This window comes from Emys orbicularis, chromosome 6, assembly GCF_028017835.1.
Source record: "Emys orbicularis isolate rEmyOrb1 chromosome 6, rEmyOrb1.hap1, whole genome shotgun sequence".
Taxonomy (NCBI): Eukaryota; Metazoa; Chordata; order Testudines; family Emydidae; genus Emys; species Emys orbicularis.
The window spans coordinates 92,058,137-92,069,936 of NC_088688.1; the positions used below are offsets into that span (position 1 = coordinate 92,058,137).

Sequence of the window (11,800 nt, forward strand, 5' to 3'; positions counted from 1 at the left end):
GAACAGGGAAACCACATCACACATAAACAGTCATAAAAAAAACAGACGTATTCTCAGTGCATCACATACACCACCCATATCATCCTCAGGGATGTCGTGAGACTTTACATATAGAAGATGATTCATCCACCACTGGGGTGGAATATGGCAGTTAACGACACTCCATATGTTTAACAAAAATTGAAGCGCACCATATTCATTCAGTTTAAACTACAATGGAGAGGTTCAAATACAGCGATTTAGCATGATTTAGGATTCATTTTAAAAGTACCTAGCACATTCTGGGCTTTATACAAGTTTCTCCCCCAACTGAAAGCTCCTGTAGCTAGCCAATCTGTTGTCCAAAAAAATGCTGCTAATTAATAGGGTGCTACTCAATGCCTCCAGCAGATTGTCAGCAGCTAAGGTTAATCAGTGGCGCTTAAATCTGATATTAGTAAAAGAGGCTCTGTATAAGGCCTGGTCTACACTGGGGGGGGGGGGGGGGGGGAAGAGAAATATCGATCTAAGATATGCAACTTCAGCTACGAGAATAGCGTAACTGAAGTCGATGTATCTAAGGGCTGGTCCACACTGGGGCGGGGGATCGATATAGGAAACGCAACTTCAGCTACGAGAATAGCGTAGCTGAAGTCGACGTTTCCTATATCGAACTAAAAGTACTTACTTCGGGTCCACGCGGCGCAGGCAGGCTCCCCCGTCGACAGCGCTTCCTCCTCTCGGCGAGCAGGAGTTCCGCAGTCGACGGGGGAGCGCTTCTGGGATCGATCTATCGCGTCCAGATGAGACGCGATAAATCGATCCCAGAAGATCGATCTCTAACCGCCGAATTAGGCGGGTAGTGTGGACCAGCCCTTAGCTCGACTTAGAATTACTTACTTCGTGTCCTCGCGGCGCAGCATCAATGGCCGCGGCTCCCCCGTCAATTTTGCTTCCGCCTCTTGTCGAGCTGGAGTTCAGCAGTTGACGGGAGAGCGATCGGGGATCGATTTATCACATCTACACTACACGTGATAAATTGATCCCCGATAGATCAATCGCTACCCGCCGATCCGGCGGATAGTGTAGACGTACCTTAAGTGAGGTCAGAGTCCTAGTTGTCCCATCACTTGTGCACATACAACTCGTATTGGCTTTAGAGTGAGTGGAGCATGGGTAATTTGATGGGACAGTCAGGCTCCTGATGTACGATGTTATACCAGCTTCCAGAGCAGAGAATTCTGGGAGAGATATTCCAGGAGGTGCAAAGCTCAGGTCTCTGCCACTTGCACATCAGAGTGAAAAGCCTAGTTTGAGGACTTCTGGACATCAGTGACAATTTCTCCACATTAGTCTAGTGGAGACTTATCGGTGGATATTTCCTCAATTATACAGCCAGATAAACAGTTCTGATAAACAGACCAAGGTTATGGCTCAAGTGGAGAATAAAGATTATAATCACTGCTAGACCACTGGTTCAATTTCAGGCCAGATCTACAGGAATGCTAGCTGCTACCTTCTGAAGACTATTTGGGACCCTACAAAAATGATATGGTCTCAGACAGTCCAGCTGCTGACAAGTGTCAGCAAACAAGCTCATAATTATTACTTCTTAGCAAAGGCCTAAAGTCATGGAGGATGAACTACTTCCTCCAGAATGAGGGTACACATTGCGGGGTGGGCTAGTGTGCATTGCTAATACCTGTGATATACAGAACTTCGTTCTCCAGGAATATCACGCCAGCCTTTAGAAGTACAAAAAGCTTTTAATTAAAGCAAACACTTATTGCAAGGCAAACAAAATGCTACAGAGAGGTTGTAGACAATCCCATATAGTCCTAACATATTCACACAAAGAGAAATTGATCATATATGAGAATTCATCAACTCATTTTGTTCACAGTTCTGAAGGGTACATTCAGTCAGCAATTAGTAAAATAAAAAGTGGAATTAACATGTTTCATATTTATAATTTATTGTTTGTAAACTTTATAGGAATAACAGGACTGTAAACCAAACTATGTTTGTCCACAAAACAGCTATAGCACAGGAAGCAATAGCACAAACTTTCCCCTCCCACAGCCTGAACTCCAGCACAAAAATTACTTACAAGAGGAGAAGATAGTTCATTGTCTATTGTCATTTGTTTCCTTACCTTCTATATTTAGGGCAGATCTACACTTAAAACGCTGTAGTGGCGCAGCAGCGCCGCTGTAGCACTTCAGCAAACCAGCGGATCTCAAACTGTGGGTTGGGACCCCAAAGTAGGTTGTGACCCCATATTAATGGGGTCACCAGGGCTGCTGTTAGACTTGCTGGGGCCCAGTGCTGAAGTTAAAGCCCCACTGCCTTTGGGATTCGGCTTTTATCCCCACCCCTGGGGCGGCAGGGCTTGGGCTTCAGCTTTGGACCCCCACCAGGGGCAGAGGGTCTTGGGCTGGCTCAGGCTTCGGTCCCCCGTCCTGGGGTCATGTAGTAAGTTTTGTTCTCAGAAGGGGGTCACGATGCAATGAAGTTTGAGAACCCCTGCAGTAAAATATTCCTGGGGGGGATTCTGCTCCAAAAAATTTAAAATTCTGCACACAACATTTTAAAATTCTGCAAAATTTGTCAAAACAACACTATATGATCAGGCCAGTTTCAATTATTTTGGTAATTTATTTCAAAATATCTGTCAGCAAGTATGTCTTCCTGAATATCAGTTTTATAAGCACACACTAGCAAACAGTATCACTTTACTTGAAAGTGACACATAACTGAATATGTTTACAAAGCTGAACTAGGAATTTAAAATGTTAATGTGCTGGAAATAAACATAATGCAGCACAGAACTTAGCCAGATTCGTCACCTATCTGATTACCACAAGTAATTGCAGGATATTCTGCTCCAGAAAGTTAGATATTACTGATACTTGACACTGTTTTGAACAAGCTACTATTGACAAGGAAAAACATTTTATAGAAACCAAGGTCTCATTTCCTCCACAAGAACCCAATATATAATTTTGATTTAAATGCCACCTACAAAGAGAGAGAATGGGGATATACTTTCTTTTTATGCAGGAAACAGGAAACCTGAGAGGTTCTTTCCAAAAATGTGTTTTGTTTTGTTTTTTACTTTAGTAAGAAGCCTTGCCTAACCATGGTTTTGTTAAAAGCCTTGTTAATATCTCGGGGGAGTTCTTTTATCCTTTAACTTAAGAGGCAGCAATTGAACAACTCTAACAAAGTCACTCTTTTTCTTCAAAATGTTTTATTTGGCATTAAACAGGTGTTAACAAAAGTAAGTTTTAAACAGTCAAAGTATCTTTCCCTCAGTTGCTCAGCTTTCATTATCTTGTGAAATCCACAAGTTCTCTTTAATGCAATTATACCTACAGTTAATATTTCAAAACAAATTTAGAATTACCAATTAAAAATATATACACCTCTACACCGATATAACACGATATAAGACGAATTCGGATATAACGCAGTAAAGCAGCGCTCCGGGGGAGCAGGGCTGTGCGCTCTGACGGATCAAATCAAGTTCAATATAACGCGCTTTCACCTATAACGCGGTAAGATTTTTTGGCTTCCAGGGACATCGTTATATCGGGGTAGAGGTGTATTTGTGACTGCTCATAGTAATACCTGCCAACAAAACTACCTACAATAGCTTCACTACCTTCAGCCCACCTCCTTCCCAAATGTGCATGGGGTAAAGTGATTAGTTATACCACATCCATAATGTTAACAAAACTGGGCTTTGATGGGCCAGAGAGAAAACAACATTCTAAAGATAGGGATATTTCAAATAAAGCACCCTACAAGCAGCCTTTTCCCATTAGACTAGGAAAGAGAGACTTTAGACTCAGTATCCCAGTAGTAGAGAGGCAGCCTCAAGTAAAGCTATGTAGGGCTTTAGAGGTTAAAAACCAACACCTGCACTCCACCCAGAGGCTAATGAACAGACAATGCAGATCACCCAGTACCAGCATGACCTGATGAAATTTCACTGGCATCATTTGATGAAGACATGAAAGACTTTACTACTGTTTAAAACTAAGGCTCCTTGGAATGCCAGTCTAGTATAATTGCTTCCTCTTCTCATTTTGAAAAGTTTGTTATAATTTGGATTTATAGTACTGACTTATGAAGACTACATAGAATTATTAAAAGACACACTAAAGAGAGTTTAGGCTGTACATTTAAATGGCAATATTTAGTTGAATTCTTAAATTCAGCTTTTAAAGAATAGCATTTCCCTGCAGTCTTTCCAATCCCAACACTGCAGTTGTGTGTCAGAGAAATGATAACCAGATGGCGAAGTTAACAGTAAGGGCTTGTCTGTATGGAGAAGAGCCTGGAACAACTATTCCACACTAGCTTCCTTACGTGGACACTCCTATTCTGCTCTAAAAGTGCCTTTTTCAGTTTAGATTAATCTACTTTGGAAGTGGATTAACCTAAACTGAAAAGAGGAACCCTCCATGCAGAATAAGTGTCCACAAGGGGAACTAGTGCAGAATAGCTGTTACAATTTAAATTCATAACCTATTATTTCACACTAACTTCCCTGTGAATTCAGCCTAGAAAAATCGTATGCGACACCGATTATACAATTTTCATTGCCCAACCTGAGTGAGGTACAGAAAGTAAACAACAGAACTGCAGGATTTTAGTTTTCAGTTTCAATATAAGGTGTTAAGTCGCAAACATTTTGAAGTCTGCATAAAATCCCCCCCCTCATGGAAGGGGCTGCAAGCTGACAACAGCATTCTGTCCACTGCAGGAAGGGACCTAATTAATTTTCATTTGATATGCATTTCATGATTCTCTCAGATTTCCAATTCTGGGTTCAAAGAAGCTCAAGAGAGACTCGAAGTAGGTTTGGCCTAACCTTCTACTTTTGTGGAGGAATTATCAACAACCATTACAAAGTGCAACCAGGCACTGTTGAAAGTTTCAGTACACACAACTGATTGGGCACATCCATACGCGATACCCACAACTCAACACAGCAGCATTATACTGCTGAGCAAAGAAAGTAAAGACTTGCCAATATTTCTTACCCAAGACAAGTGAAGAACAAGAAGCTTAATGGGGGATTTTTCGCGTTTCAGTAACTGCAGCTGTTAACCCAAGGGGCCTAGTTTCAAAAAGTTACATGGCAGCGACTCGTTACAAATAACTAGCGAATCATTGTGCAACTGGTCTGACTTACAAGACTGCTTTGCAAACACAGAAGTACATGCATAGGAGCTAGTCCTGCAGCTCCACAGCGCTGTGTGGGCAGGAAGGGGAGGAATACATGCTCCCTACAGGTGAGGCTGCACAGGGAGCGGGGGCAGGGCGATACTTACCCTGCTATACCAGATGCTGAGCTGGGACGGGGCCAGCACTGCGAAGAAAGCCCTCTGGGGGTCCGTCTGGATGTGCAGCGGCTGCTCCAGGGTCTCCAGAGGGCACCGCAGCCTCTTGGGCCAGCCGCTCAGGAAATACATGGCCGGAGACGCCCCTCTTTCCGCGGGGCGACGAGGGGCGCAGTACGCACTGGGCCGGGCCAGCACCAGCCCGGGCGACGCCGCTCAAACTCCCTGCCGCGTCCCGTTTCGCGAGCCGCGGGGGGAACGCACCCGGGGGGCGGCGGGGAAGGCGGGCATACTAACGGCGCCAGCCGCCGGGACTCCGGAGCGCCTCCAGCTGCCGCCCCAGGCAGCTCAAGGGGGCACTAGGGAGGAAGGGGTTCGGGCCAGGCCGGCGGGGCTCAGTAGGGTCCTGGAAGCTGGAGGCGGTGGGCAGGGGTCGGGTCAGGGGGCTCGGTCCGGGCCAGCGTCTCCGGGACACGGCGGTGGTTACTGCTCCGAGCGCCGGGATAGCGGGGTCTGCTGCAGCGGCGGCGCCGGCTCCTCTCGCCAACCTCCCCGCGCACCAGCCGCCCCTACGGCCGCCTCCATGGCTCCCTCCGGCGCCACGGCCTCGGGACGCTAGACACAGCGCGTCGGCAGCTCCGCCCAGCGCTGGGGGGAGGGGGGGAGAGACGGGCGCGCGGATTGGCCTGACGGCAGAACACTCCGGAAGTGACGGTGCGCAGCAGCAGTAACGCCCTCAATCACTGCGCGTCGACGATCCGAGGAGGGAGCGCGCGCTGATTGTGCGTGGGAGAGAGAGAAGGAGGCGCGCAGGCGCTCTGGAGGCGGAGAAAGGAAGGTTCGGTAGATCCATCCCCCCCGCGCCCAGGAACTCACCTTCTGAGATTACTCAGGGGCGAGTGCCTGTGCTAGCGCCATCCTGCCAAGGGCCTGGCACCTGCCATTAACCGCAGCCACTCGGAGACCAGCCTGACTCTGTCCCCGTAGCAAATGCCACTGACTGTAGACCTGGGAGCTGCAATTAGGCTTCTCATAGGAACGCGTCCTGCCCTAGGCTTAAGGTTCCTATGGCCTGGGGGGAGGGAGGAATGCATCAAGTGCCCAAACCATCGTAACTCTAAGGTGGGGAGCCCTACCCATACAAACCCTAAATCAGTTCCAACTACCCTACACTTCTAAACCATAATCTTCTCTCCAAGTACCCCAATAGATATCCTAACCCTAGGTCCAAGTGCATTACCCAGAGGAATCCAAATGCTACCAATAGAAACCCTAACCCTAGTTCCAAATATGCTACCCATAAGATCCCTAACCATAGGGTGGGGAGCCTACCCATAGGAACCATAAACCTAATGCTAAGTCTGCTACCCATAGGAAAGCTAACAGTAGGGCAAGAAGACCTACCCATATCAACCCCACTGCTAAGGCAGGGAACCCTACCCATATGAACCCTAACCCTAGTTCAATGAACCCTTCCCATAGGAACCCTAACCCTAGCTCATTGCTCCCTTCCCATGGGAATCTTAGGGATCCCTACCCATAGGAACCCTAACCCTAGGGTGGGGAGCCCTACCCACTGAAATTCTAGCCCTAGGGCAGGGAACTCTACTCTCAGGAACCCTAACCCTAGCTCCATGTGCCCTCCCCATAGGAACCCGAAACTTAGGGCAGGGAGCCCTACCCCTAGGAACTCTAACCCTATGTTGGGGAGCCCTACCATAGGAATCCTAACCCTAGCTCCAAGTGCTCTAGCCATACGAATCCTAACCCTAGTTCCAAGTGCCTTTGCCATAGGAATCCTTACCTTAGTGCAGTGAGCCCTCCCCATAGGAACCCTGACCCTAGCTCAAAGTGACCTTTCCATAGGAACCCTAACCTTGTCTCAAAGAACTGTACCCATAGGAACTCTAACCCTAGCTCCAAGTACCCTACCCACAGGAATCCTAACTCTAGCTCCAACTGCGCTAAACGTAGGAACCCTATCCCTAGCACCAAGCACCTTACCCATAGTAACTCTGACCCTAGGGCGGGAAGCCCTACCCATGGGAATCCTAACCCTAGCTCCCTGTGCCCTACTTAGATGAACCCTAATCCTGGGGTGTGGAGCCCTACCCATAGGAACCCTAATCCTAGCTCCAGTGCCCTATGCAAAAGAATCCTAAGCCTAGCTCCATGTTTCCTATTCATAGGATTCCTAACCCTAGGGCAGGGTGCCCTACCTATATGAACCATAAACCTAGCTGAAAGTGCCCAACCCATAGGAACCCTAGCCTTAGGGGTGGGAGCCTTACTCATGGTCATCCTAACCCTAGGATGTGAAGCCTTACCCATAGAAACCCTAATCCTAGGTCCAAGTGCCCTATCGACAGGAACCTAACCCTAGCTCTAAGTGCCCTACCCATGGAAACCATAACCTCTAGTCCAAGAAAGCATTGCCAACCGTCCAGGATTGTCCTGGAGTCTCCAGAAATTAAAAATTACTCTTTAATTAAAGGTTATGTCATGTGATGAAATTTCCAAGAATACATCCAACCTAAATTCGCAACCCTACTGTGGCGCCCTGATTCTGCATTTCGGCCCAGGGCCAGTTCTGTAATACAAGCCCCTTTTCTTGGAGCAGCTAAGCTATCCCAGGGCTTTCTACGACCGGAACTAGGTGGAGAGCAAAAGACTTCATGGAGCCTTCCCCAGGCAAATCTAATTTAGCTAGGCAATGCACAGTGTGATGGGTGCTGAGCAAAACCCTGCCAGATAAAGCAGCACTAAACAAGGAAGTTAAAAAAGGGAAGAAAGCAGAGAATGGATGAAAGAAATCAGGGAGTAGCACAACTGAAGTGATACTGTACAGTGAAAATCCTTACACACTTTTCACAAATTTCTCACATTATTGACACAGAAAGCACAAGTATTCTCATCTCACAGAGAAAAGGATTGTTTTCAGGGAGAAGCTACAAGTATTACATTAATTACAATAAGTCTTCCCAATAGGTCTCCCACTTGCAATAAATACAGACTTAGTTTAAATTTGACTATTTCAAAATTAACAAATCATGTTCCCTTGTTCATACCGACCTTTATTTGTATGCAAAGTTTCATATGAGTGATTTACTGTTTGTTTTCCTTTGTCATTGAAAAAAAAGTGAAAAGATCAAGACAATAGAGAAGCAGAGTAATAATTCCCTTAAGCTATCAGGGCAATACCCATGATAGCAAGACACAGCCAACATGGCACCCAGACAAATCAGAGAAGTTTCTTAAACCATTTTCCCTCTGCTGCCTGTCTGCCACAAGAATCCTATTAGCCTACAGCAACACAAAACATATCCTATAATACATTAACGATAGCACAACAGAGCCCTTTTAAGCATGTGGTGCATCACCACATCTAAGAAAGCAGAGCTGGATATTTTGGTCTTCATAAGACAATACTTAGATGTATTATACAAGGATCTCAAGGCACTTTACCAACATGTGGTGCAGTGCTTATAAACTAAGAGCAGCAAGTAGCTGATATTAAAATTACATTTCAGTTTTGTTTACAGCAAACATTTTTAAACTGACCAGCAGATGCCTGTTGGTCCACAAAGCACTAGCTGGTCTTATTGTACTGACTTTTCCTCTGTATTTCCACATGTTAAATTGCGATAAATGCCAAGTAAAATATATATCAAATACTTTCCTAATATTACCTTTTCTTGTAAGAAATTGCTATAGTTACCCACAGGGACATTGTGATGGACTGGGAGGGGATGCATCTGAAGAAGTGAGGTTTTTACCCACGAAAGCTTATGCCCAAATAAATCTGTTAGTCTTTAAGGTGCCACCAGACTCCTTGTTGTTTTTGTAGATACAGACTAACACGGCTACCCCCTGATACTTGGGAGGGGATGGGATCTGTTAAACACAAAGGAGAGAATAACAGGTTTTTAAGAATCTCTGTGTTAGAACATAGTTGAAACTATGATAAAATTTGAAACCACCCATAGTATAGAAGCAAAATATCAAGGAGGAGACAGCTATTTCCTATACTAGGTACTCCTGGGGGAATTCTGCCTTACTGAGCGTGTGCATAATTAATGAGCCATACATATTTTTAATTGTTTGTAGAGAAAAAAGCTTCTGCTAAAATGTTGCTGCAGTTCCACCTTTTGCCCACCAGAGGGCGCTGTGGCTCAAGAACAGCAACTCCCAGAAAAAAATAACTTCTGCAGTTCTGTCATTTGCCCACCAGAGGGTGCTGTGGCAATAGAACAAAGTAGCAGCTCCTGGCCAGCTAGGGAAGAGAAAGAGCCTGCCATCTTCGCAGTGCCTGTCAGGCCAGGTCAAGAGACAGGGGCTATGGGGAGACAGACAGTATATTGTGCTGGGGTCAGACAGGGGCTCGTAAAGGGCTAGTGGGGGAGGACAGATTGGGGCAGAGGCTGAATGGGAGTGGAGGCACAGGGCCACAGGTGGGAGGGAGGTGCAGGGCCACATGGTGATGGGGGAGGGGGATGCAGAACTACATAGGGACAGAGGGTGGCTGAGTGGGGGCACAGAGACACATGGGGATGGGAGGAGTGGGTGGCTGAGTGGGGGTGGAGGGACACATGGATAGGGGGTGCAGGAACACATGGGGAGAGGGGCAGATGTGACTGACTGAATGGGAGAGACGAGGGGTCAGCCAGGGTCTGCATGGGGGAAGTTCCCTAACAATCCCTCCCCTTCCCCCCAAAAAACCTGTTCCATACTTTTCCCACCCATTCCCAACAACCCTCCAAGTTCACACCCAGGCTCCTTTCCAGCAATTTATTTCCCTCTCCCTCAGTTCCTCTGTTACTCCTGACTCCCCCAAGCCATTGCACTGCTTTTGAGGGGGGCGGAAAATATGGTTCTGTATTGTAGTTTAAATGAATTATTTCTCAGTGTTCTGTATTAATATGCCTAGTAAGGAATCTATTTGTCAAAAAACATTTCCTGAATCTTTTTTGTTGTCTGTATTGTTACAGACATACTTGTTGACAGGTATTTTGAAATAAATGACCAAAAATAATTTAAACTGGTGTGATTATATTGTGTTATTTTGACAAATAAAATATGCAGAATTTTGCAGAATTTTAAAATACTGTGCGCAGAATTTTTACTTTTTTGGCACAGAATTCCCTTAGGAGTAACTAGGTTCCAGCAGAGTAAACCTGGGAATGTCTTTCAACTAGATTCCTTGCCCTCAAAAAAGTGGAAGTTCAATCCCACCCGTACAAAGATATTTCCTTACAACTACTTGGCCATGACTTCCTTCTCTTTTATAGGTACAGCCCTAAAGTAGTCAGCTGGCTTGAGGTACCTCCCTTCCCCCTTATCATGCAATAGATGGTATACCTACTCAAAATTAGTGAATTTTAGACTAACACACTGTGTCTGAGATAGGCAGGTATTCACCTTGTTTTTCACAGGAGGAAAATGAATTAGATTTCTTCAAGAGAGCTAGTAGGGGACCCCACATCTCCTGACTTCAGCTTCATTCCTCCCCACGATTCCCAACACACACACATACACCCCCCACGAGGGGCAAGATGTGCTGCCAGGCATTAGTCAACTTTTACACCACAAAAAATAATTCTCTCAATACCACATCTGTATAACAAGGCAGATAATGACAGGTGTGCTGTCAATCCTCCATGCTATACAGAAGTCAGACATAGAAGGGTGAATGGAATTTATCACCACAGAATCTGGGGAAACTTTACATGGTTTAGATTAGAGAGAAAATGTTTCCCAGCTATAAGAAACAAATTTTATGATTTGAAAACACCTTAAGATTTCCTGAAAAAAGAACAGGAGTACTTGTGGCACCTTAGAGACTAACAAATTTATTTGAGCATAAGCTTTCGTGGGCTACAGCCCACTTCTTCGGATGCATAGAATGGAACATATATTGAGGAGATATATATACACATACAGAGAGCATGAAAAGGTGGGAGTTGTCTTACCAACTCTGAGAGGCCAATTAAGTAAGAGAAAAAACTTCTGAAGTGATAATCAAGATAGCCCAGTACAGACAGACATTCAGACATAGCCCACGAAAGTTTATGCTCAAATAAATTTGTTAGTCTCTAAGGTGCCACAAGTACTCCTGTTCTTTTTGCAGATACAGACTAACACAGCTGCTACTCTGAAACCTGTCCTTAAGATTTCCTGCAGCACCACAGAAGAGACAAAGAAAAACCCTCCAAGTAGACTAAATGCTAAGGCTAGGGGGTTGCAGAGTCATCGTTTAGGGAAAAACTCAGGCAAAGATGTACATTTTACAGTGCTTTCTGAATATAGCCAAGCTAAGGCATAGGAGTATTTTTGAGAGATGGATTGATCTTCTAGGGGAAAGGAAGGACAGTCTCTTCTTCCGTTACACTGCTCTACAGCCAAAATGCTTCTGAAATAAATGTAGTCAAACTTTACTAATTCTGGGTCACTGAGAACGAAAATGATGC

At 45.4% G+C, this 11,800-nt stretch overlaps 1 protein-coding gene across 2 annotated transcripts in view; it reads right to left on the reverse strand.

Annotated features, from left to right (window-relative positions):
• Positions 1–5,507, reverse strand: part of RIC1 (RIC1 homolog, RAB6A GEF complex partner 1) — an 81,484-nt gene extending 75,977 nt beyond the window's left edge. For both annotated transcript variants that reach the window (XM_065406276.1, XM_065406275.1), the window contains exon 1: positions 5,325–5,507. In XM_065406276.1, the coding sequence (XP_065262348.1) occupies positions 5,325–5,465 (141 nt within the window). In that variant the 5' untranslated portion in view covers positions 5,466–5,507. The remainder of the gene's footprint in view (positions 1–5,324) is intronic.
• Between the last annotated feature and the right edge of the window lie 6,293 nt (positions 5,508–11,800).